Raw genomic sequence first — 22,833 nt, 5'->3', positions numbered from 1 at the left:
CATGCTTTAATAGATGTAGAATTCATATCCTCATATAATCTTTTACAATATTGCGCGCTATTGTATCAAAGATATCGTCAATGATATATCATTTTATATCGATTTACAATACGACAAACTTATTGAGATCTCATCACTTCATTATTTTTAGGTAGCTACCCCTCTCATGAGGTTTCATAAAGTGTTATGTCAAAGGCTCTCCAAGAGCACATTGTGTCATTATTATGATCATTTTAATTCTTTGATCCTCCCCCTTTTTCAGGGATTATTTTATTTAGAATTGATTAGTCTATCATGCTTCATGTATGTCATAGACTTTATCCTTGAGAGACATTCAATAGGAGTATTTACAACTTTTGTGTTGCTTCTAATCTCCCCCTTATGTTAGACAACCTTACATATATCTCAATCTTTTGGAGAATCTATCTTTGTGCATCATAGTATATTCATTAATCATATATTACACATCAAAATTATCATATGAAAACTATTTGGTCCCTGACCATAAACCAATTAACAGAAAAATTGATCATAACTTATTGGTTTGATTCATACAATTATGTTTGTATGTAATATCATATTTCAGATCAACATATGAAACTTTATTTTCATAAGCAATGATTCACTATATGAGACATTTAATGTCACATCATCTTATATATTTATCAATGTTATCAAGATGAATTATCTTGATTTTATATTCTGAAAGTTGTGCTTTTAGCTCAATTATCTTGCACAAATAATTTTGCGAATGTCAAACTGCAAGTTGACAATAAACGCACATGTGATTATCTTATTGAGGCCTTTTTTTTATCATATCACATGATAGGTAAACGGACCCATAATCACCTTTTATACTTTTAAGAATTTAGGGATTTAGTCCCAACTTTAGTTGATCCAATCAACTTTCTCACGAGAACAAGCAACGTAAAGAATTCTGGAAGAATCTTCTAGTTTTTCAATGTATGTCCATTACTCAGTATGCACATCTTTGGGATGACCAAATTATTCATGCCAACTAATAAAATTATTAGTACTCGTAAACTCCAAGTTTACTACGCCATGTGCTTTTTGCTTTAGTAAATTTCTAATTTATTATTATATGAGTAAATTTCAATTTTATTACTCCAAGAGTAATTTTCAGATTTATTTCTTCTCAATTACTTTACCCTTTAGGTGAGTCGTGATCCCATCATTAAATGAACTAATCTGAAGAAAATTGTGCATGTAACATATAATAGGCACACATGAGACCATATAAAAGATACATTTATTAGGACCATTATATATCTAAACAATCCACTAAGTGGATGACTAGGTCCATAAATATCTTTATACGTTCCTAGAACGCAGAGAATTCAATCTCAACTTTCATTTATGATGGTCTTACAATGTAACGACCTGTTTAGTCGTTTTGAGCAGTAGAGTATTTCTGGTAATAACTGTCTGAGTCGACGGATCCCACGATGGACCTTCATGGGCACGACGGATCGTCGAGGGTGTCTTGTTCCAAAACACTTAGAATTCTGATATTTGGGTACTAAGATCGACTCTCTGAACTTCGCGACGAAATGGCAGGACGGACCGTCGTAGGCACGACGGACCGTCACAGGGTCTTAAATAAAAAGTGAGTCTCTGAACTCTATGACGACTCAGCAGGACGGACCGTCGCAGGCACGACGGCCCGTCACAGGCTACGTGACCCTGACTGGGTCGGATTTCTGTTAAATATTTTAAGGGGCATTTTGGACTATTTCTGCTTATAATTATAAAGTTGGTGGTTGAATGTTAATAATTTAATTACTTGGGGGTTAAAAGAGAGAACCTTGAATCAAGTAGTGGGGTATTTTATTAATTATATGGTAATTAGGGTAAAAAAAGAGGGTTTGAATAAGAAAAAGAAAAAGAACAGAGAGAGAGGGAGAAACGATCAATTGAGAGAGAGAAAGAACGCAGCTTTGGGAAAGTAGATTCTTGATCACGAATTCTTCGGTGGAGGTAGGTTATGGTTTATGCTATTTGTAGTAAACTCTTAATAGCGAATAATATGTATTGAGTAGTGTTGTAAACCCTTCTATATGCTTAATTGTATGCTTGCATGAATGTGATTATATAGTTGTGATAAAATAAGCATGATGAAGCTATTGAATCCTAAATCTTGAAAACCCCTAATCTACTTTGTTAATGATGATGCCTTAGTATAAAAGAAGGCTTGATGAACGAAAGTAGTGAGATTAGGGGATCGGGTGCCACGTTCCGGTATCAGGATAGTATGATGAGGATCGGAGTGTCACGTTCCGACACCAGGATAGTATATGGATCGGGTGCCACGTTCCAGTACCATGATAATATGATGAGGATCGGGTGCCACGTTCCGATACCAGGATAGTATGATGAGGATCGGAGTGTCACGTTCCGACACTAGGATAGTATATGAATCGGGTACCACGTTCCGATACCAAGATAGTATATGAGGATCGAAGTGTCACGTTCCGGCACCAGGATAGTATATGGAGTTGAGTGTCACGTACCGACACGAGAGAAATAAAGACAATGAATCTTGAAAGATGTTAATATACTCAATTTAATGAACCTAATTTCCAAAATGAGTATGATGGGGAGGCGTGAGTCCTCATTGATGTGCTTGATGTTGTGACCAAGGGTTATGGTAATTGTAAATGCTGCATGTTGAGTATTGTAGTTGATTTTATGATATTATCTGATACATACTGTTTTCTATTTTGAGTTGGCCGATGATATCTACTCAGTACTTGTGTTTGTACTGACCCCTACTTGTATGTTTCTTTCTTTGTTATTTGTGGAGTACAGCGAACGTACCGTCGTCTTCAACTCAACTGCAACTCTAGCCACTCTTCATTACACCGGATTTTAGGGTGAGCTAACGATTCTAGCTTGGACTGGATCTTCTTCTTCATGTCTTGATGCCTTGAAGTTCCGGCATGGACTAGCTTTTTATTTATTCTAGCTTTCTAGATACTCTTAGACTTAGTAATTTGAGGATAGATGTTTTTGTGATGATGACTTCCAGATTTTGGGGATAATGATAAGCTTGAGTTTAGAAGTTGATTATTGATTTCGTTAATGAGTTTTAAGTCTTCCGCACTATTTTTATGTTTATTATGTTTGAAATGTTGGGGTTTAGATTGGTTGGTTCGCTCACATAGTAGGATAAGTGTGGGTACCACTTGCGGCTCGTTTTGGGTTGTGAAAAACTTGGTATCAGAGCATTAGGTTCGTTGGTCTCATCACACAAGAACGAGTCTAGTAGAGTCTTGAGGAACGGTAGGGGGACGCCTTTACTCTTCCTTGAGAGGCTATAAGACTTTAGGAAAATTCCATTCTTTTCTTCTTTCGTGCTATTACTTGGATCCAATTGGTATCTAGGTGATACAAATTGGTATCTGACCATCTTCACTCTATTTCGTAGATGGTTAGAACTAGAGCAACAACCGCGCCAACACCAACACCGGCAAGACAAGATGCGTCTGAGCCAGCCACTGGGGCTGTAGCTCGAAGAGGGGCAGTGGCAAGAGGCTGTGGTAGAGATCGCGGGAGGACGTCCTCTAGAGGAAGAGGATAAACACCTGGCCCATCTGTAACTAGGGCGGTGACTCCTCCACCGACTGAGGAAGTATTAAGAGAGGGTGAGGAAGGGGAGAGCGAACAGGTGCAGAATGAGGAATTACCCCCCCAACCTACACCAGAGATGATTAATCAGGTTCTTGCTTATCTTAGCGGGTTATCTGATCAGGGCCAGACACCTCCAGTATTTTCTGCACCAGCACCTCAGGTTCCGGGAGTACAACATGCAACTGCTGGGGCTCCCCGCATAGATGCCTCATTGGAAATAGGCACGTTTCCTCGTTTGACTACAGGGCCTATAATGACAAGTGATCAGCATGAACTTTTCAGTAAGTTCTTGAAATTGAAACCTCCGGTCTTCAAGGGTGCTGAATCGGAGGATGCCTACGATTTTCTGGTTGAATGTCATGAGTTACCACACAAGATGGGTATAGTAGAACGATTTGGCGTCGAGTTTGTGACCTATCAATTTCAAGGGAACGCCAAAATGTGGTGGCGGTCACATGTGGAGTGTCAACCAACAGAGGCACCACCTATGACTTGGACATCATTTTCTAGTTTATTTATGGAGAAGTATATACCCCGTACTTTGAGGGATAGGAGGAGAGATGAGTTTCTAAGCCTAGAGCAAGGCAGGATGTCAGTTACTACTTATGAGGCTAAGTTTCGTGCACTCTCTAGATATGCCACCCAGCTATGCTTCAAACCACAAGAGCGGATTTGCTGTTTTGTGAAGGGGTTGAGGTCAGAGTTACGGATTCCAGCCTTACAGGTAGCGGCTACAGCAAAATCCTTTCAGGAAGTGGTAGACTTTGTGATAGAGGTGGAGGGAGTGAAGCCAGATGACTTCACCATGGCATCGACATCAAAAAGGTTTCATAAGGGAGGTGAGTTTAATGGTTCTTACTTCAGAGGACACGGTTCAGGAGGTTACCCAGTCCAACCAATTCAGTCCTCACTGCAGGCTGTAGCTGGGGGTCCACCACAGACCGGTCAACATTTCTCTGAGTTTGAAGGTTATCCCCAGACTCCGTCGTTCTCACAGAGACCTATTCTTGAATCCAGAGAGTGTTATGGATGTGGAGAGATTGGACATATTAAGAGGTATTGTCCAAAACATAGTTACAGACCCCCAATAGTCAGAGGTAGAGGTGGTCATGGAAGAGGCCGCTATTCTGGAGAACGTGGTGGCCGAGGTAATGGTGGTCACCAAATCAACCGGGGTGGCGGGCAAACTGGAGCCACTATAGCACAACATGGTAGGGTCAACGGGCAGACAGGCGATAGGGCCCATTGTTACGCTTTCCCCGGGCGGTCGGAAGCGGAGACATCCGATGCTGTTATCACAGGTAATCTTTTGGTTTGTGATTGCATGGCTTCCGTATTATTTGACCCTGGATCCATATTTTCATATGTATCTTCTTCATTTGCTACTGGTCTTAATTTACATTGTGAATTGCTTGACATGCCTATTCGTGTTTCTACTCCGGTGGGTGAGTCTGTGATAGTTGAAAAGGTGTATAGGTTTTGTCTTGTAACGTTTGTGGGGAGCAATACTCATGTAGACCTGGTTATCTTAGAAATGGTTGATTTCGATGTAATTCTTGGTATGACTTGGCTTTCTCCAAACTTTGCAATCTTAGATAGTAATGCTAAAACTGTGACGTTAGCCAAGCCTGGGACAGATCCGTTAGTGTGGGAGAGTGACTACACTTCCAATACGGTACGTATCATCTCCTTTCTTCGTGCTAAAAAAATGGTTAGTAAGGGTTGTTTGGCGTTCTTGGCATATCTCAAGGATGATACTACCCAAGTACCTTCAATTGAGTCGGTTTCGATAGTCCGTGAGTTTCTGGATGTGTTTCCCGCAGACCTTCCTGGTATGCCACCGGATAGGGATATTGACTTTTGCATTGATCTGGAGCCGGGTACTTGCCCCATTTCTATACCCCCTTATAGAATGGCTCCCGCTGGGTTAAGAGAGTTAAAGGCCCAACTTCAAGAGTTGTTAAGCAAAGGCTTCATTAGACCAAGTGCATCTCCTTTGGGTGCTCCGGTTTTGTTTGTGAAGAAGAAGGATGGAAGTTTCCGGATGTGCATAGACTACAGACAACTAAATAAGGTAACTGTTAAGAACAAGTACCCTCTTCCTCGCATCTATGATTTGTTTGATCAGTTACAAGGTGCTTGTACCTTCTCAAAAATCAATTTGAGATCTGGTTACCATCAATTGAAAATACGGGCAACGGATGTGCCAAAGACTGCTTTTCGGACCAGGTATGGACATTATGAGTTCTTAGTAATGTCTTTTGGGCTTACTAATGCCCCTGCTGCTTTCATGAGTTTGATGAACGGGATTTTTAAGCCATATCTGGATCTCTTTGTCATCGTATTCATTAACGATATACGGGTATACTCAAAGAGCAAGAAGGAACATGAGGAACACTTGAGAATTGTATTGGAAATGTTGAGGGAGAAAAAGCTTTATGCTAAATTCTCTAAGTGTGAGTTTTGGCTAAATTCAGTGTCCTTCTTGGGACATGTGGTTTCTAATGATGGAGTGATGGTGGATCTTTCTAAGATTGAAGCAGTGAAGAGTTAGGCAAGACCTACTAATGTTACAGAGTAAGGAGCTTTGTTGGTTTAGCTAGCTACTACCGTCGATTTGTCAAGGGATTTTCTTCTGTTGCTTCCCAACTGACAAACTTGAATAAGCAGAGTGTTCCATTTGTATGGTCGGACGAGTGTGAAGAAAGCTTTCAGAAGCTCAAGACTTTGTTGACTACTGCACCAATTCTTACCCTACCAGTGGAAGGTAAGAATTTCATTGTTTATTGTGATGCATCCTATTCTGGTTTGGGTGCAGCACTAATGCAAGAGAAGAATGTAATTGCTTATGCTTCGAGGCAATTAAAGGTGCATGAACGTAATTATCCGACCCATGATTTGGAGTTGGCTGCAGTAGTGTTTGCATTAAAGCAATGGAGGCACTATCTATATGGGGTTAAGTGTGAAGTTTATACAGATCACCGTAGTTTACAGTATGTCTTTACTCAGAAGGATTTGAATTTAAGACAGAGGAGGTGGATGGAACTACTGAAAGACTATGACATCACTATCTTGTATCATCCAGGAAAAGCTAACGTGGTGGCAGATGCTTTAAGTAGAAAGGCAGGGAGCATGGGAAGTCTAGCTCACTTGCAGGTTTCTAGACGCCCATTGGCTAGAAAAGTTCAGACTCTGGCTAACGACTTTATGATGTTAGAAGTAAATGAGAATGGAGGATTTTTGGCCAGTATGGAGGCGAGATCTTCTTTTCTTGACAAGATCAAGGGAAAACAGTTTGACGATGGGAAACTAAGCTAAATTCGGGATATGGTGTTGCGAGGAGAGGCTAAAGAAGCAATAATGGATGAGGAAGGTGTTTTGAGAATTAAGGGAAGGGTATGTGTGCCCCGTGTTGATGATTTGATCCACACTATTCTTACAGAGGCTCATAGTTCCGGATATTCTATACATCCTGGTGCAACCAAGATGTACCGTGACCTAAAACAACACTTTTGGTGGAGTAGAATGAAGCGCGACATTGTTGATTTTGTTGCCAAATGTCCAAATTGTCAGCAAGTAAAGGATGAACACCAGAGGCCCGGAGGAACACTTCAGAGAATGCTCATTCCTGAATGGAAGTGGGGGAGAATTGCAATGGACTTCGTGGTTGGTCTCCCAAAGACATTAGGGAAGTTTGACTCCATTTGGGTAATTGTGGATAGGTTGACTAAGTCTGCTCACTTCATTCCGGTCAAGGTGACTTACATTGCAAAGAATTTAGCCAGACTCTACATCTCAGAAATTGTTCGATTGCATGGAGTTCCACTTTCCATCATATCAGATAGAGGTACACTGTTTACTTCTAAGTTTTGGAGAACATTGCATGATGAATTAGGTACTAGGTTGGACCTTAGTACTGCATTTCACCCTCAGACCGATGGTCAGTCGGAGTGAACGATTCAAGTATTGAAGGATATGCTTCGTGCATGTGTGATAGAGTTTGGTGGTCATTGGGATAACTTCTTACCCTTAGCGGAGTTTTCATACAATAATAGCTATCACTCAAGTATTGATATGGCTCTCTTCGAAGCATTGTATGGGAGGAGATGTAGGTCTCCCATTGGTTGGTTTGATGCATTTGAGGTTAGACCTTGGGGTACTGACCTTCTGAGGGAATCATTAGATAAAGTGAAATGCATTCAGGAAAAGCTTTTAGCGGCTCAAAGTAGGCAAAAGGAATATGCAAATCGAAAGGTTAGAGACGTGGAGTTTATGGAGGGCGAGCAAGTCTTACTGAAGGTTTGGTAATGAGGTTTGGTAAGCGAGGTAAGCTTAGTCTGAGGTACATTGGTCCCTTTGAAGTTCTGAAGCGCGTGGGGAGGTAGCTTATGAATTAGCCTTACCCCAGGACTGTCAGGAGTGCATCCGATATTTCATGTGTCTATGTTGAAAAGATACCATGGTGATGGAAACTACATTATTCATTGGGATTCGGTCCTTCTTGATGAGAATTTGTCTTATGAGGAGGAGCCTGTTGCTATTTTAGATAGAGAAGTCCGCAAGTTGAGGTCAAGAGAGATTGCATCCATAAAAGTTCAATGGAAGAATCGGCCGGTTGAAGAATCCATTTGGGAGAAAGAGGCTGATATTCAAGAAAGATACCCATATCTGTTTAAAGATTCAGGTACTCCTTTTCGCCCTTGTTTTTCTTCTTGTGATCGTTCGGGGACGAACGATGGGTAAATTGGTATCTATTGTAACAACCTGTTTAGTCGTTTTGAGCAGTAGAGTATTTCTGGTAATAACTGTCTGAGTCGACAGATCCCACGACGGACCGCCATGGGCACGATGGACCTTCGAGGGTGTCTCGTTCCAAAACACTTAGAATTCTGAAATTTGGGTACTGAGATCGACTCTCTGAACTTCGCGATGAAATGGCAGGATGGACCGTCGTAGGCACGACGGACCGTCACAGGGTCTTAAATAAAAAGTGAGTCTCTGAACTCTGAGCAGGATGGACCGTCGCAGGCACGATGGCCCGTCACAGGCTACGTGACCCTGACTGGGTCGGATTTCTGTTAAATATTTTAAGGGGCATTTTGGACTATATCTGCTTATAATTATAAAGTTGGTGGTTAAATGTTAATAATTTAATTACTTAGGGGTTAAAAGAGAGAACATTGAATCAAGTAGTGGGGTATTTTATCATCTTTTATACTTAATTATATGGTAATTAGGGTAAAAGAAAGAGGGTTTGAATAAGAAAAAAAAACAACAAAGAGAGAGGGAGGAGCGATCAATTGAGAGAGAGGAAGAACACAGCTTTGGGAAAGTAGATTCTTGATCACGAATTCTTCGGTGGAGGTAGGTTATGGTTTATGCTATTCGTTGTAAACTCATAATAGCGAATGATATGTATTGAGTAGTGTTGTAAACCCTTCTATATGCTTAATTGTATGCTTGCATGAATGTGATTATATAGTTGTGATAAAATAAGCATGATGAAGCTATTGAATCCTAAATCTTGAAAAACCCTAATCTACTTTGTTAATGATGATGTCTTAGTATAAAAGAAGGCTTGATGAAAGAAAGTAGTGAGATTAGGGGATCGGGTGCCACGTTCCGGTATCAGGATAGTATGATGAGGATCGGAGTGTCACGTTCCGACACCAGGATAATATATGGATCGGGTGCCACGTTCCGGTACCAGGATAGTATGATGAGGATCGGAAGCCACGTTCCGGTACCAGGATAGTATGATGAGGATCGGAGTGTCACGTTCCGACACCAGGATAGTATATGGATCGGGTGCCACGTTTTCGTACCAAGATAGTATATGAGGATCGGAGTGTCACGTTCCGGCACCAGGATAGTATATGGAGAGGAGTGTCACGTACCGACACGAGAGAAATAAAGATAATGAATCTTGAAAGATGTTAATATACTCAATTTAATGAACCTAATTTCCAAAATGAGTATGATGGGGAGGCGTGAGTCCTCATTGATGTGCTTGATGTTGTGACCAAGGGTTATGGTAATTGTAAATGCTGCATGTTGAGTATTGTAGTTGATTTTATGATATTATCTGATACATACTGTTTTCTATTTTGAGTTGGCCGATGATATCTACTCAGTACTTGGTTTGTGATTGCATGACTTCCGTATTATTTGACCCTGGATCCACATTTTCATATGTATCTTCTTCATTTTCTACTGGTCTTAATTTACATTGTGAATTGCTTGACATGCCTATTCGTGTTTCTACTCCGGTGGGTGAGTCTGTGATAGTTGAAAAGGTGTATAGGTCTTGTCTTGTAACGTTTGTGGGTGCTACTCGCGGCTCGTTTCGAGTGGCACCCAGACTTATCCTACTATGTGAGCGAACCAACCAATCTAAACCCCAACATTTCAAACATAATAAATATAAAAATAATGCGGAAGACTTAAAACTCATTAACGAAATCAATAATCAACTTCTAAACTCAAACTTATCATTATTCCCAAAATCTGGAAGTCATCATCACAAGAACATCTATCCTCAAATTATTAAGTCTAAGAGTATCTAGAAAGCTAGAATAAATAAAAAGCTAGTTCATGCCGGAACTTCAAGGCATCAAGACATGAAGAAGAAGATCCAGTCCAAGCTAGAAGCGTTAACTCACCTTAAAATTCGGTGTAATGAAGACTGGCTAAAGTTGCGATTGAGTTGAAGACGACGGTACGTTCGCTGTACTCCACAAATAACAAAGAAAGAAACATACAAGTAGGGGTCAGTACAAACACAAGTACTGAGTAGATATCATCGGCCAACTCAAAATAGAAAACAGTATGTATCAGATAATATCATAAAATCAACTACAATACTCAACATGCGGCATTTACAATTACCATAACCCTTGGTCACAACACCAAGCACATCAATGAGGACTCACGCCTCCCCATCATACTCATTTTTGAAATTAGGTTCATTAAATTGAGTATATTAACATCTTTCAAGATTCATTATCTTTATTTTTCTCGTGTCGGTACGTGACACTCCACTCTATATACTATCCTGGTGCCGGAACGTGACACTCCGATCCTCATATACTATCATGGTACCGGAACGTGGCACCTGATCCATATACTATCCTAGTGTCGGAACGTGACACTCCGATCCTCATCATACTATCCTGGTACCAGAACGTGGCACTCGATCCTCATCATACTATCCTGGTACCGGAACGTGGCACCCGATCCATATATTATCCTGGTGTCGGAACGTGACACTCTGATCCTCATCATACTATCCTGGTACCGGAACGTGGTACCCGATCCCCTAATCTCACTACTTTCATTCATCAAGCCTTCTTTTATACTAAGGCATCATCATTAACAAAGTAGATTAGGGTTTTTCAAGATTTAGGATTCAATAGCTTCATCATGCTTATTTTATCACAACTATATAATCACATTCATGCCAGCATACAATTAAGCATGTAGAAGGGTTTACAACACTACTCAATACATATCATTCGCTATTAAGAGTTTACTACAAATAGCATAAACCATAACCTACCTCCACCGAAGAATTCGTGATCAAGAATCTACTTTCCCAAAGCTGCGTTCTTCCTCTCTCTCAATTGATCGTTTCTCCCTCTCTCTCTATTCTTTTATTTTTTTCTTATTCAAACCCTCATTCTTTTACCCTAATTACCATATAATTAAGTATAAAAGATGATAAAATACCCCACTACTTGATTCAATGTTCTCTCTTTTAACCCCTAAGTAATTAAATTATTAACATTTAACCACCAACTTTATAATTATAAGCAGAAATAGTCCAAAACGCCCCTTAAAATATTTAACAGAAATCCGACTCAGTCAGGGTCACGTAGCCTGTGACGGGCCATCGTGCCTGCGACGGTCCGTCCTACTAAGTCGTCACAGAGTTCAGAGACTCACTTTTTACTTAAGACCCTGTGACGGTCCGTCGTGCCTATGATGGTCCGTCCTGCCATTTCGTCGCGAAGTTCAAAGAGCCGATCTCAGTAACCAAATTTCAAAATTCTAAGTGTTTTTGAACGAGACACCCTTGACGGTCCGTCGTGGGATCCGTCGACTCAGACAGTTATTACCAGAAATACTCTACTGCTCAAAACGACTAAACATGTTGTTACAATATTAACTTGTTTTGTTAACAAGTAGTACAAGAAAATTCATGTCTAGCATGGTGGTTTATCACCTCATTCACTCTAAAGAATGGATCTTTATTTTAACCATTTATCAAATGCTCTCATTATTCATGAATGGAACACAATCATCTAAGTAGATCAAATTTTGATAATTTAGTACCTTATTACATATTCATGTGCATCATTTAATCAATTGTCTTCTTTTAGACATTTATGCACTGCTACATTCTCTTTGGAGAATGGTTCTGCTTCAACGAGATGTATTTCATGACTAATTTTATCAAAAACTCATTATTTCCCTTAGTCATCATTATATCATCAATATGGTGCATTGAAACTCAAACCCAACGTTTATGCCATAAATCAATGAGGGACTTGAATCCAACATCTTTCATCACAAAGCATCAAGACTTCTAATATCTTACCCTCTGGGTGTGATTGGACGTAAATCCATCGTCTTATTCTTTTTGTGTGATATAACTTAAATCATTGTCTTACCCACAATGAGACTCAACCTCAAGCCTTCAAAATAATTTAATTTTATCACTTTTGATGATCATTAATATGATCGTACATTATAATTACACACAGAATTGAGATTATTGATTTCTTATAATCAACATTAGTAGTTAATAAATATAGCTTAATATATCACATACCTCATATAAAGGTTGAAAACATATCTTTCACTAAATTGTGCTTATTTAATTATTAAAATAAATTAAAAAAATTCTTTTTCGAGTCGATTAAAATTAAACGTATAGAAAGTCGACAAGTCTCTTTAAATACTTACTTTAGATGGTACCTCCAGATTTGTTACATAAATAATTATAACATAAAGATAAATCATACCTTGAAGATATAAGAACCTTATTGCATAACTTATGCAAGATCTCTTTTGCACTTTTTCCGTCGTCTTTATCTTTCTTTAAAAATAGAATAATCGTGCTGATAACGTGTTATGAAATTATATAAATTTAGAAGAAAAAGAAAGTAGGGAGAAGAGAAAAGACTTCTTATTTCTCTTGAAGTATATTCAGGATTCATAGATCTTCCTCAAATCTTCTTTACAATGAAGGAAAACCCTTTATTTATAGGAAAAACCTTACTTGGTCCCCAATTAGGATTCCTAACCATATCCTTCAAGGACTCCAATAATTAGACATTCACTATAATACAAATTATTTATAACATAATATATATTTTCAAAGTCTTTATTAGATTATTATTAAATACGACAACAAATTCGATGAAAACCTCACAAAGTAAGAGATAAGTTATTGTAATAACATTACAAATTATTTTTGTATTATTAAATTGGAATTTATATTTTTTTAAATACGTCTTCCTTCGAGGAAGGTAGAAAACTATTTTTTTTTTACTTTAACGATCTATTTGAAAAGTCACCTGCTAATTAGAATTAGTGTAATTATTAGTAGTAATTACTATTCTAGTAATTACACAATCTAGTAATTACACTGTGATTGTCACAGAGTAGTTACACTGTAATTACATATATCGTGTTTGAATGTCACAATGTAATTACACATATTGTGTTTGGATGCTTAATTATAACCATCAAATTATATTAAATTTTAAAGAGAAATATTGTTTTTTGAAAATATATTACTTAATAATCATATGTTCTTGATTAATATTATGACAAAATTATTGATTTATATTTTTTTTCAAATTAATATATTTCAATTGAACTGATCATAAAAACTAAAAGTATGAAGTTTCTACGAACATCGTGAAATGCATGTCTGATAAAAAGATTAATATATACATAATATGTCATAAATTATTAAATATTCGATAAAAAGATAATCTATCAAGTCTAATTTAAAAAAATGACTTGCAATGTGAATTTAATATTACTAAAACAAATGAAACTAAAAATATAACATAAGTTATAAATTTAAAACAACAAATTTAACATAATACTCTTATAACAAATTTCAACATATACATAAATATGATTTATTTTTATTTTTTATGCTAATGAAAAAATAAACACCGCACAAAATAAGATAATATGTAAAAATTACATAGAATCACGTAGAGTAAGATTGAGAACGAGAAAAAAGTGAAATATAATAATATAAAAATAAAAAAACTTCTAGAAATTTTTAGAATAATAAAATAAAAATAAAACTTAAAATAAAAGAAGTAAAGAAAAAATAAAAACAAAAAAAATAAAATAAAAAAAAATCAAAAAATAATCAACAAGTAATTACACCACGTAAATTATCTGTCTATGAATTAGATAGTATAGTTGCCCCTATAAATTGCATTAATTATTTATTAACTAAGTATTTACTTTGTTCAACCAAATAAAATAGACAGTGTAATTATACTAATTATCCTAAATCTAATTAGCATCCAAACTGACCCTTAAAAGAATAGAAAAAAAGAAGTAGGAATTACAATTTTGAGAGAATATCTTTATGATGGCCTCCTTTTTACTTACTTGTCCTTATTTGCTCATAGATTGTTCCCTTTATATTTATTTTAATAAACAAAATAGTATATTTTTACTTTTAAAAATAATTTAATAAATATTCTATGCTATTTTAAAATAACATAATTTATAGCCATTTGAATATATGTGTATTACTATCTCCATATTAACTATATAGTATTGTGTAAAAGTGATAAGACAAGATATATTATAGTTGAAGATTATCCACGATATAGTTTTACATAGCAAGGTGTGAAATATATTAATTATGATAAAAAATTAATATATAGTGTAGTGTTGTCTTACTTAGAATGATTGATGTTTGTCGTTATATTTAGCTTGTATTATTGTAGTTCTTGTTATTTTATATTATTCATAATTGTTTTCAATAATCTATTATAGTATATTGTTTATTGTGTTTTGATTATTGCACTATTTTGTTGTTGTTGATGCTTTTTTTTCTTTATTTATAAAATTGTTGTATTTAAGCCAATAATCTTTTAGAAACAATCTATTTACCTCTATAAGATAATGGTATGATTTGAGAATATTTTATCATTCTAGACCTAATTTATATTGTTTTAACATCTTATTTTAACAAAAACTTAAATTTTTATTTTTTCAAAATTTAATTAATATTCATCTTATAAATTTAAACAGAAGAATAAAAATATTGAGGGCAAAAAATGGCAAGGGGGTGGGGGGTTTGTGTAATGATTGTAGTGGGAGGTGGGGAGTGAGAATGGGACCCATTGAGGGGGCAACCTTTTGTGGTGTGTGTTATTAGTAAGGAGAACTCTCACTTTCATGACTCATTCCACTCTTGTCTGTCCAATTTAATTTTTTGTAGTTTTCTCTTTTCCTTTTTCATCACAATCTTCAAGCATATTTACAAAAAATTATGACATCTCAAATTATTTTATAAATAAATTTTTAAAAAGCTTTTTTTAATATATATTCAAGGAAAATATTCCTGCTGTCCTCCATTAAATTATTCTTGTGAAAAGTTAAAATGACATTTCTTCCCTTTTGTATATAAAAAAGAGTATTATTATTATTTTTGGAAATTAATTAAAGATTTGTTGAACCTAAATGAGATGAAAAGATTATATTCTTAACTAAATGAAAAAGGCTTGAACTCAAAAAAGAAAAAAAGAAAGATTATTTATTTATTTATTTATGATGTAATAAAAATAATTTTATATTAGCATTTATTAAACAATCATAAAATATTGAGTTGAACTCATAAGTGCGATCTCAAAAGGTATATAAATTTTTTAATTTCTTATGGAACTAGAGAAATTATTTTCGAAGCACCATTCAACTTGAATTAAATAAGCCAAAATTATTATAAAACAAATTAAAACAAAAACAAAAACAACAATAAAATTAGTCAATAATTGAAATAATATAATCAATAAATGAAAACAATCAAACGCAAATCACTAGAAAAATAAAGTTAATATTATGTGAAACACCACCAAGCTAAAATCGATCGGGAAACAAGACAAACGTACACTCCATAACCTATCATTCAATTCTTTAATTATAATTCACGATCTTTACATCTTCTTATCTAATGTCATATATATCCGTAAACCAATGTTACTACAATAACCTAATATCCAATCCTTTTATCATAATTCACGATCTTTATAGCCTCCTATCTAATATCATGTATATATAAGAAAACCAATTTTATTTATATATACCACTAAACCAATGTTATTTTTTATAATTGTATTATAAATTGATTCCATATGTTTTATCTTATTCTGTGGGGTATTATTATAAAAGTTAGTAAGATTCTATGAAGTAAAAAATATAAAATAAAATAAAGTAAATATAAAATAAAGAAAATAAAAACTAGCAGGAGAAAAATTGATAAAAAGGCAAAATACTGGTAACCATCCAAGAACAAGAAGGGGCAAAGGGTTTTCTCACTTTCTCTCCCACTAATTATTATCAGGTTTTCCTCTCTTTTCTTTAATTGTTTTCTCCGTTATTTGCATACCCATTTTCCCTTTTGCCTTTTTTTTCTGTCTACCAATTGCTTTTTTCTGGGTAATTTGCTGTTTTTATTTCTATTTTTCTTTAAGAAATCTGTATATTAAATTGAAATGTTCTTAAAGAAATGATTTTTTTGGTTGATTTTTGCTTTTTTCTTGAGACCCTTTTTGTAGCTGATGAGAATCTGTTGTTTTTGTAGGTTTGAAGGTGGATTTGGTGTTTGTTGGATATTGATTGTTCATGGTAAAGGGGTTTTTAGGGTCACAGATGTTGAGGATGATGAGCTGATAAAGTTAGGATTCTAGACGTTTGGGTATAATTAATTTGCTGTTATATGTTGATTCTTGTGCTGTTGTTGAAATGGATGTAAAGGTGTCTTTTTTGGGTTTGATGGAGTTGGATCTTTCATTGGTTTAATTTTTGGGAGGAGAATCAAATTTGGGTATTGTTTGAAATCTGCTAAAGGGAGAGACTTTGCTTAAATTTTGTGATTTTGAGTGGATTGTTTAGCTTATGGGTGTTGCTTGAAAGAATTGATTGTTCAGTTGTTTGCCGGTTTTGGGTTTTGGATTGATTGGTCAAAATGGAAGAAGATGGAATGGCTTTTGTTGCAGGAAGTGAAAACTTGGAAAGTGGGATCAAAATTAATGCAGAAGAGTCTCAGTGTTTCGAGATGGAGGTGGAATCTTGTGAGACTGGAACACTTGGTGTAAGCAATGAAAGTGTAGTTTTTCCATCAGAGAATGGTGAAGGAAGTAATGGTAACGTGGTTTTTTCCAGAGAATCTCCGCTTGTACGTAAGGATTTTAGATCATCTGCTGTAGTAGGAGGGTGTAATTGTGGAGTAAATAAACTTAAAGCGAGATTGTCTAGTTCAGATGGTGAGAATGGGAAAAATGAGATATCTGGTGCTGAGAAGAAGCTTAATAGACAAGAGAGGATCGAATTAGGGCGATTGTTTCAGGGTGCCGTGAGTTGCCATGATTGGGAGCTTGCCGAGAGTTTGATTCTACTGGCAGATCCCCAAACTTTAAATGATGCATTGTGCATTGCTTTAGATTCGGTATGGTTTTTAAGTACACAACAGGAGTTATATGGGATAACAGGGTTGATTAAGAAGATAATTTCTAATGGTGCTTTTGATTTCACTCGGGCTGCTCTAAGGACTTCGTTTCTTGCCTCTTGTGTTTCTGCTTGCCAAAGTCGAACCATGAGCCTCACAGATACTGTGACTGTAATGGCACGAAGGTCAGAGATTTTGCATGTTCCCTCTATACATCATTTATGTGATTAAACTAGGATTTTTCTCACAACTTGAATTTAGTCTTTGATGGTAGAAAAAGTACAAAGAATAGTTAGTTTGTTGTTTCATGTTTCCACATCTCTTCTTGTTTTGTTGATTAAGTAAATCAACTTCATTAAATGTGGGCATAGCCTGGTCACAAGAGATATACTAAGAAAGTAGAAAACCTACAAAAAGAGATGGTTTTCTAAAAAGCTACACCAATCATCTATACGACGAGGAACCTCATGGCTGCACCAAAAAAAAGATATAAGAGACTGCTCCTTAACATTAGAAAAGCCATCTCCACACCCTCAAAAGCTCTCCTGTTTCGTTCTCTTCAAATGCTCAAATCAGTGCTTGTGGAGCAACGCTCCGAAATCTGTTTCCTGGACTTCTTCTTTACATTACCTGGTATCACCCAATAAATCCCAAACCATGTCGGAAGACTTGGAACATCCCACCATAACTTCGAAGCAACCATGTTGATGTTTCGACATCTCTCGGAAATGCATTTGTGTTGTACAAATATTGCACATTGTGGCATGCTTGTTTGTAATTTTAAGTCTCCCAAAGCCATGAGTTTTGGATTTCCCGATATATTTTACTGGATTTCTTCCTTGGCATAGGTCTAGAAAGCTTTTCTCAAAATCTTATCTCTGGCTGGCATGTTTTACTTGACTTTAAGAGTCATATTCCTTCATTTGAAGGATCATCTTACTAGCTTCTCAGCCTCGAACAATCTCTAAATTTCATAGTTTACCAAATTCTTCATGCTGAAATTTCTACTTTCAGTCGTCTCCAGACACTGTTTGCTTTAAGAACATGCATTTGCTTATTGGTAAGGTAAATAATAGAACGTTGATATAGTTTGTTTCTCTGTTGTTATAATTTCCTTGATGAGGTAATTGTTGAGGTTGTTATGATCTTCATGTTTAGGATTAAAAGAGTTGCAATTTTAACTTTTTATATTGTTTTTTTTTCCTTCCTTCCCTTTCTCACTTTATGTCAATTTGTATACCTTATGCTGGGTGCTTGTGTCACTTAATGTTGGATTTTTTGCAACTACTATTAGCAGGTTGCATGAACGACTTCAAGAGTGCAATGGGGATGAAATTTTGAAGGCAGAAGCTGGTGCTAAGGTCCAGAAGTTTACTGAATGGGCTCTAAAATGTATTGGTTTCCATTCCCGCTGCCAAGGGAACAGGGATAGGGTTCGGCACAATCCTGCTGTTGAAATACAACTACAGTTGTCGGCTTTCAAGACCTTCCTCGATCTAGCTGGGAACCACCTTTCAGGAAAGGACTTCACAGAAGCATTTGACGCAGCTTGCTTCCCACTTACACTCTTCTCTAGTTCATTTGATCCTGGCTGGGCATCAGGTATTTCAGCAACTGCAATCCAAGGATTGCTTGGCATGTTGGTGGAGGGAGGTGCAGACAATGTTAATCAATGCTTTCTTGAAGCCTCTCGTTTTGGGAGCACTGAGCTTGTCCGCATTCTCTTGCAGGTATACCAGTGTTTACTGTTTTAATTTTAACTTGTGTCTTTAGAATGATGTATAGTCAGCTTTGAGCCTTTGACTTCCTTCTATTCTCCAAGGTTACTGTGTTTCTATGGTTCTTATTATATTATGTTTTTCTCTTGTAATGCTTCTTTTGTTCCGACATTTTTTCTTTTCACCCTTAACTTCCAGTCAGGCTTAGAAAATACTGTTGGTATTTCTGTCCACTCCAGTTTCACTTAGACAAAAAGCAACATAAATGTAAAGAAGTAAAGAAAAATACATATACACCACAAAACTGACACTTGCATCCAGTTTTCCTTCTCCTAGTGAAAGGGCAGTAAGTTAAAACATCCATATATAGTGCTGCATGCTGGAGTGATTTGTTGGATGGAAAGCCGATTAAAACTACATAGATTGGTATCTTCTGCCCTTTATGATATTGCCCTTTCCAACAAATCAGTCGTTGAGAAGATTCATTATAGTTCTACTATTTTTGTGCTAGTTGTCAACCTATCACGCTAATATACTACAATATTCACTAGACATTGTGTTGGATATGACAAGCTTAAGAACAGAAGTTTGAAATGAGGACATGGTTTGAGTAGGACAAAATTGAAGTTTTTATATTTAACTTGCTGCATATGGTGCAAATAGACATTTGGAACTATAAGCAAGAAAATATGAATGACATTTTCCATCAATTTGTTAGGTTCAGACATGATGAATTTTCGAGTTCAATTTGCATAAAACAGGTTATAGATCTTACAAAGCTATTTCTTTCCATGTGGTTTTAGATTTACCTTGTTCCCTTTGCAACACCTTCACTCACCATGGTTTATGGACCGCTGCATCTGGAGGTCAATGCAACGTAACGCAGGATGATCAAGCCATCTAAAAGAGCCTTTTCTTATCCTATCCTCAATGTATGCTACTTGCATCATCCGACAAATGCGTTTATTTTGGGCTTTGTCTTATCTTGTTCAGCTTAGCATGTGTATCTCTCTGAAATTCATCTTGTGGATTTGTTGGACTTTAAAGCCCAACATTCCGTTGCGAAATGATTTCAATGATTTAGATTTCAGGGTCAGGCACTCAGGTTCATGTTCATGGTTCACGCCAAATTCAACTGCAAGTTTGATTGGGTCCCTAAAATATGATGTCCTTATATCCTAGTTTTTAACCCTGCAACTATTGTAGTGTCTTTAAAATCCTTTTGGTGCCACCTCCTTGTACCATTGGTATCAAGTTCCCTCGCTTTTTTTATTTCAGAAGACTAAACATTTAGGGATCACATCGTCTTTCTGCTTTCTATGCTTCACATCCCACAAGGTGGTCATGTGCGTTAAGAGTGTTTAACAGAGTAGGAAAGAAAAAATGAAGAGGAAATAGCTAGGTTATTAATATATCATCGCAAACCCTTAGATATTATTTATGGAAATTGTTTCCTGTTGAAATTTTAACATTTACCTAATTTATAATTTATAAACTGGGCAGAGACATGTTTCTTTTTCCTTTCCAAAAGGGAAAATCGGAAAATGGGACTGCTTTTTGTATGCCAAAGTTTTATTTAATTTAGCAAGTGAAGTTGGTGATATTGCCAACTTCAATATTGATTCAGTTACTGTGCATTAGTAGACAACTTCTCTAGATTGGGGGCTTTGTGGTGGTCCAGTTAAGTGATTGTGATTGGCATGACAGAGATCCATGAGAGAGAGGTTTAATTCATTGAAGCTATAAATGTTTTGAGTTTTTATCTCGGGTTGTTAGTTGAGGTGTATTATATTGTTTTATTTTCTTTGGCAACCGATAAACATATGGCCTTTTATATTATCTTAGATTATTCTGTTTATTTTTTACTACTTCAGCTTACTTATGCTCCATGTTCAGATGAACCATCATATGGTGCTGGTAAACGTGTATAATCTCTGAACTGTTCTTGTTTTGTCAGTCTACTTGTATGTCATTCTGGTCAGCCTGGGTGTTACTGTTACTCATAATGCTTCTTTTCACCATTTCTTTGTATGATTGCTGGGGCTAGAATTTTGGAGCAAGTGTTCTACCTTGATATCTTGTTCTCTTGTTGATGTTTTCTTTTCTTTCGGAATATTTGGAGAATAGAGCTGTATCATGCTCATCTTTGCTTGGTTGTTTTCTCTTATAGATTGCTCAAAGGAATAGTTTGGATGTTGATGTCGACCTGGCTTTGGGATTTGCTTCTCATTATGGTAAAATTGGAACTATGGAATGTTTAGTGGAAGAAGGGAATGCAATGGCATTCTTGGGACCTTTGATGAGAGCTGCCGAAAGGGGATCCATGCAGGTAGTTGACTGGTTTGTTAAAAGGGGTTGCAGAGATATGGAACTATGTCTGGCCCTCACTGCTGCTACTTCCAGTAGTCAGGTTGAAGTTGCTCGATATCTCCTTCCTCATGTTCCTCAGCATGTTCTTGCTGCCCTAAGCATTGAGATTCTTAAGGCTGCTGGTGAAAGAAGTAGCGGGTCTCTCGATGGAGTAGCATTTCTCCTAAGTTCGGACTTCCTCGGTGATCCCATTGCCACTTATGCTGTCGCTGACAGCATTGCGAAGTCTGATGACGAGGCTGTGGCTCCTGCACTCAGGTCTTTCCTTCGAGAGCATTGGTCAGAAGCTGCTTTCTCAGACGGACTTAGGCAGGGACAAGAACACTACTGTAACCTGTTGCGTATTATGAAATGGGGGGAATCTCCCGTGTGTTTGAGGGACATCCCGGGGCCATTGAGGATAGCAATAGCATACCTGCCACTGTATAGGGAATGTGTCAAGGCAGGGGGTTGTTTGTTATCACAAAGACTTAAGGGCCAGCTTGTGGAAGCAGCAAAAAGGCTCGACGGTGTAGTGCTTGAAGAAGTAAAGCAAGGGAGAGAACTATTGGCTGTTTTGGAGCATCATCTTCCTCCATTTTTGCATAATAATGCATCCAATGCTGCTTAGTTTTTGAAAATTTTCACATATCTTGTCTCTTCAACGAAGTCTAATAACACAATGGTTGGTGCATTGAATGTGAGCAAGAAGCCCTCTTAAGGTTGGTCAGTTATCTTAATGAACCAGACCTTTGTGTTGGCTTAAGATAATTGTACCTGCAGAGAGTCTACAATTTGCATATTTCTGATGTGTATGTTGAGTAACTACATTCACAAGTCTGGGAACTCAAATGGACATGCAATATTGGCTATTTTCATGGTGCTTCTTCCAACTTGTTTTCTTATGCGACTGAACGTGTCTTTTTATCACCGATTATGAGTAATTTATACTCCTTTCGTCCCAATCTGTGTGATGTTTGATCAGGGATCGAGTTTAAGAAGATAAGGAAGATATTTGATTTTGCATTGAGTTTTAAGGAGATAAAGAAAGATGTGTGAACTTTTGATTAAAGACAAGTTATAGCCATAGTGTGGTCGTAAATCTCACATTAAGGATAAATAAAAAATTTACTAAGTTGAATTATTTTTAAATATAGAAAGTAATAAGTAAATTAGGATGGTATCACTTCAATTGATCACTTAATCATGTTAAACTATTGTGGTATGGTGTAATGTTAGGGGTTTGACAACGAATTTCATTTTTTCTTTTTTTGGTTTGTTGCTAAATTAGCACTATTTAGCTGTGAGTGGAAGATTTATCGAAAATAATCTTTATCTTATAAATGTATTAATAAAATTTGCGTATATTTTATCTATCTTTAGTTAAATCATATTGAAAATGCT

The 22,833-nt window shown here is 36.5% G+C and overlaps 1 protein-coding gene across 4 annotated transcripts; it reads left to right on the top strand.

Annotated features, from left to right (window-relative positions):
* The first annotated feature begins 16,002 nt into the window (after positions 1–16,002).
* Positions 16,003–22,322, top strand: LOC101260747 (ankyrin repeat protein SKIP35). Of its 4 annotated transcripts, none has more exons than XM_004244737.5 (4): positions 16,003–16,258; positions 16,499–17,547; positions 18,660–19,092; positions 21,251–22,322. In XM_004244737.5, the coding sequence occupies exons 2-4, from the start codon at positions 16,883–16,885 to the stop codon at positions 22,058–22,060; spliced, it is 1,908 nt and encodes a 635-aa protein (XP_004244785.1). In that variant the 5' UTR covers positions 16,003–16,258; positions 16,499–16,882; the 3' UTR covers positions 22,061–22,322. The 4 variants fall into 4 exon arrangements, with proteins under 4 accessions (XP_004244785.1, XP_010324730.1, XP_069144473.1 ...); XM_010326428.4 differs by having other exon boundaries at positions 16,024–16,258; positions 18,657–19,092; XM_069288372.1 differs by having other exon boundaries at positions 16,203–16,353.
* The last annotated feature ends 511 nt before the right edge of the window (positions 22,323–22,833 follow it).

The sequence above is a fragment of the Solanum lycopersicum genome, chromosome 8 (assembly GCF_036512215.1).
Source record: "Solanum lycopersicum chromosome 8, SLM_r2.1".
Classification (NCBI taxonomy): domain Eukaryota; kingdom Viridiplantae; phylum Streptophyta; class Magnoliopsida; order Solanales; family Solanaceae; genus Solanum; species Solanum lycopersicum.
The sequence above is the reverse complement of the archived record's forward strand: the minus strand, read 5'-3'. Positions and strand labels throughout refer to the sequence as shown.

Excerpts from the sequence above, each read along its gene's own strand:
- LOC101260747 (XM_010326428.4), top strand. The coding sequence starts at position 16,883 with ATGGAAGAAGATGGAATGGCTTTTGTTGCAGGAAGTGAAAACTTGGAA. Across the intron at positions 17,548-18,656 it reads GTGACTGTAATGGCACGAAG|CAGGTTGCATGAACGACTTC; the intron begins GTCAGAGATTTT and ends AACTACTATTAG. Across the intron at positions 19,093-21,250 it reads TTGTCCGCATTCTCTTGCAG|ATTGCTCAAAGGAATAGTTT; the intron begins GTATACCAGTGT and ends TTTCTCTTATAG.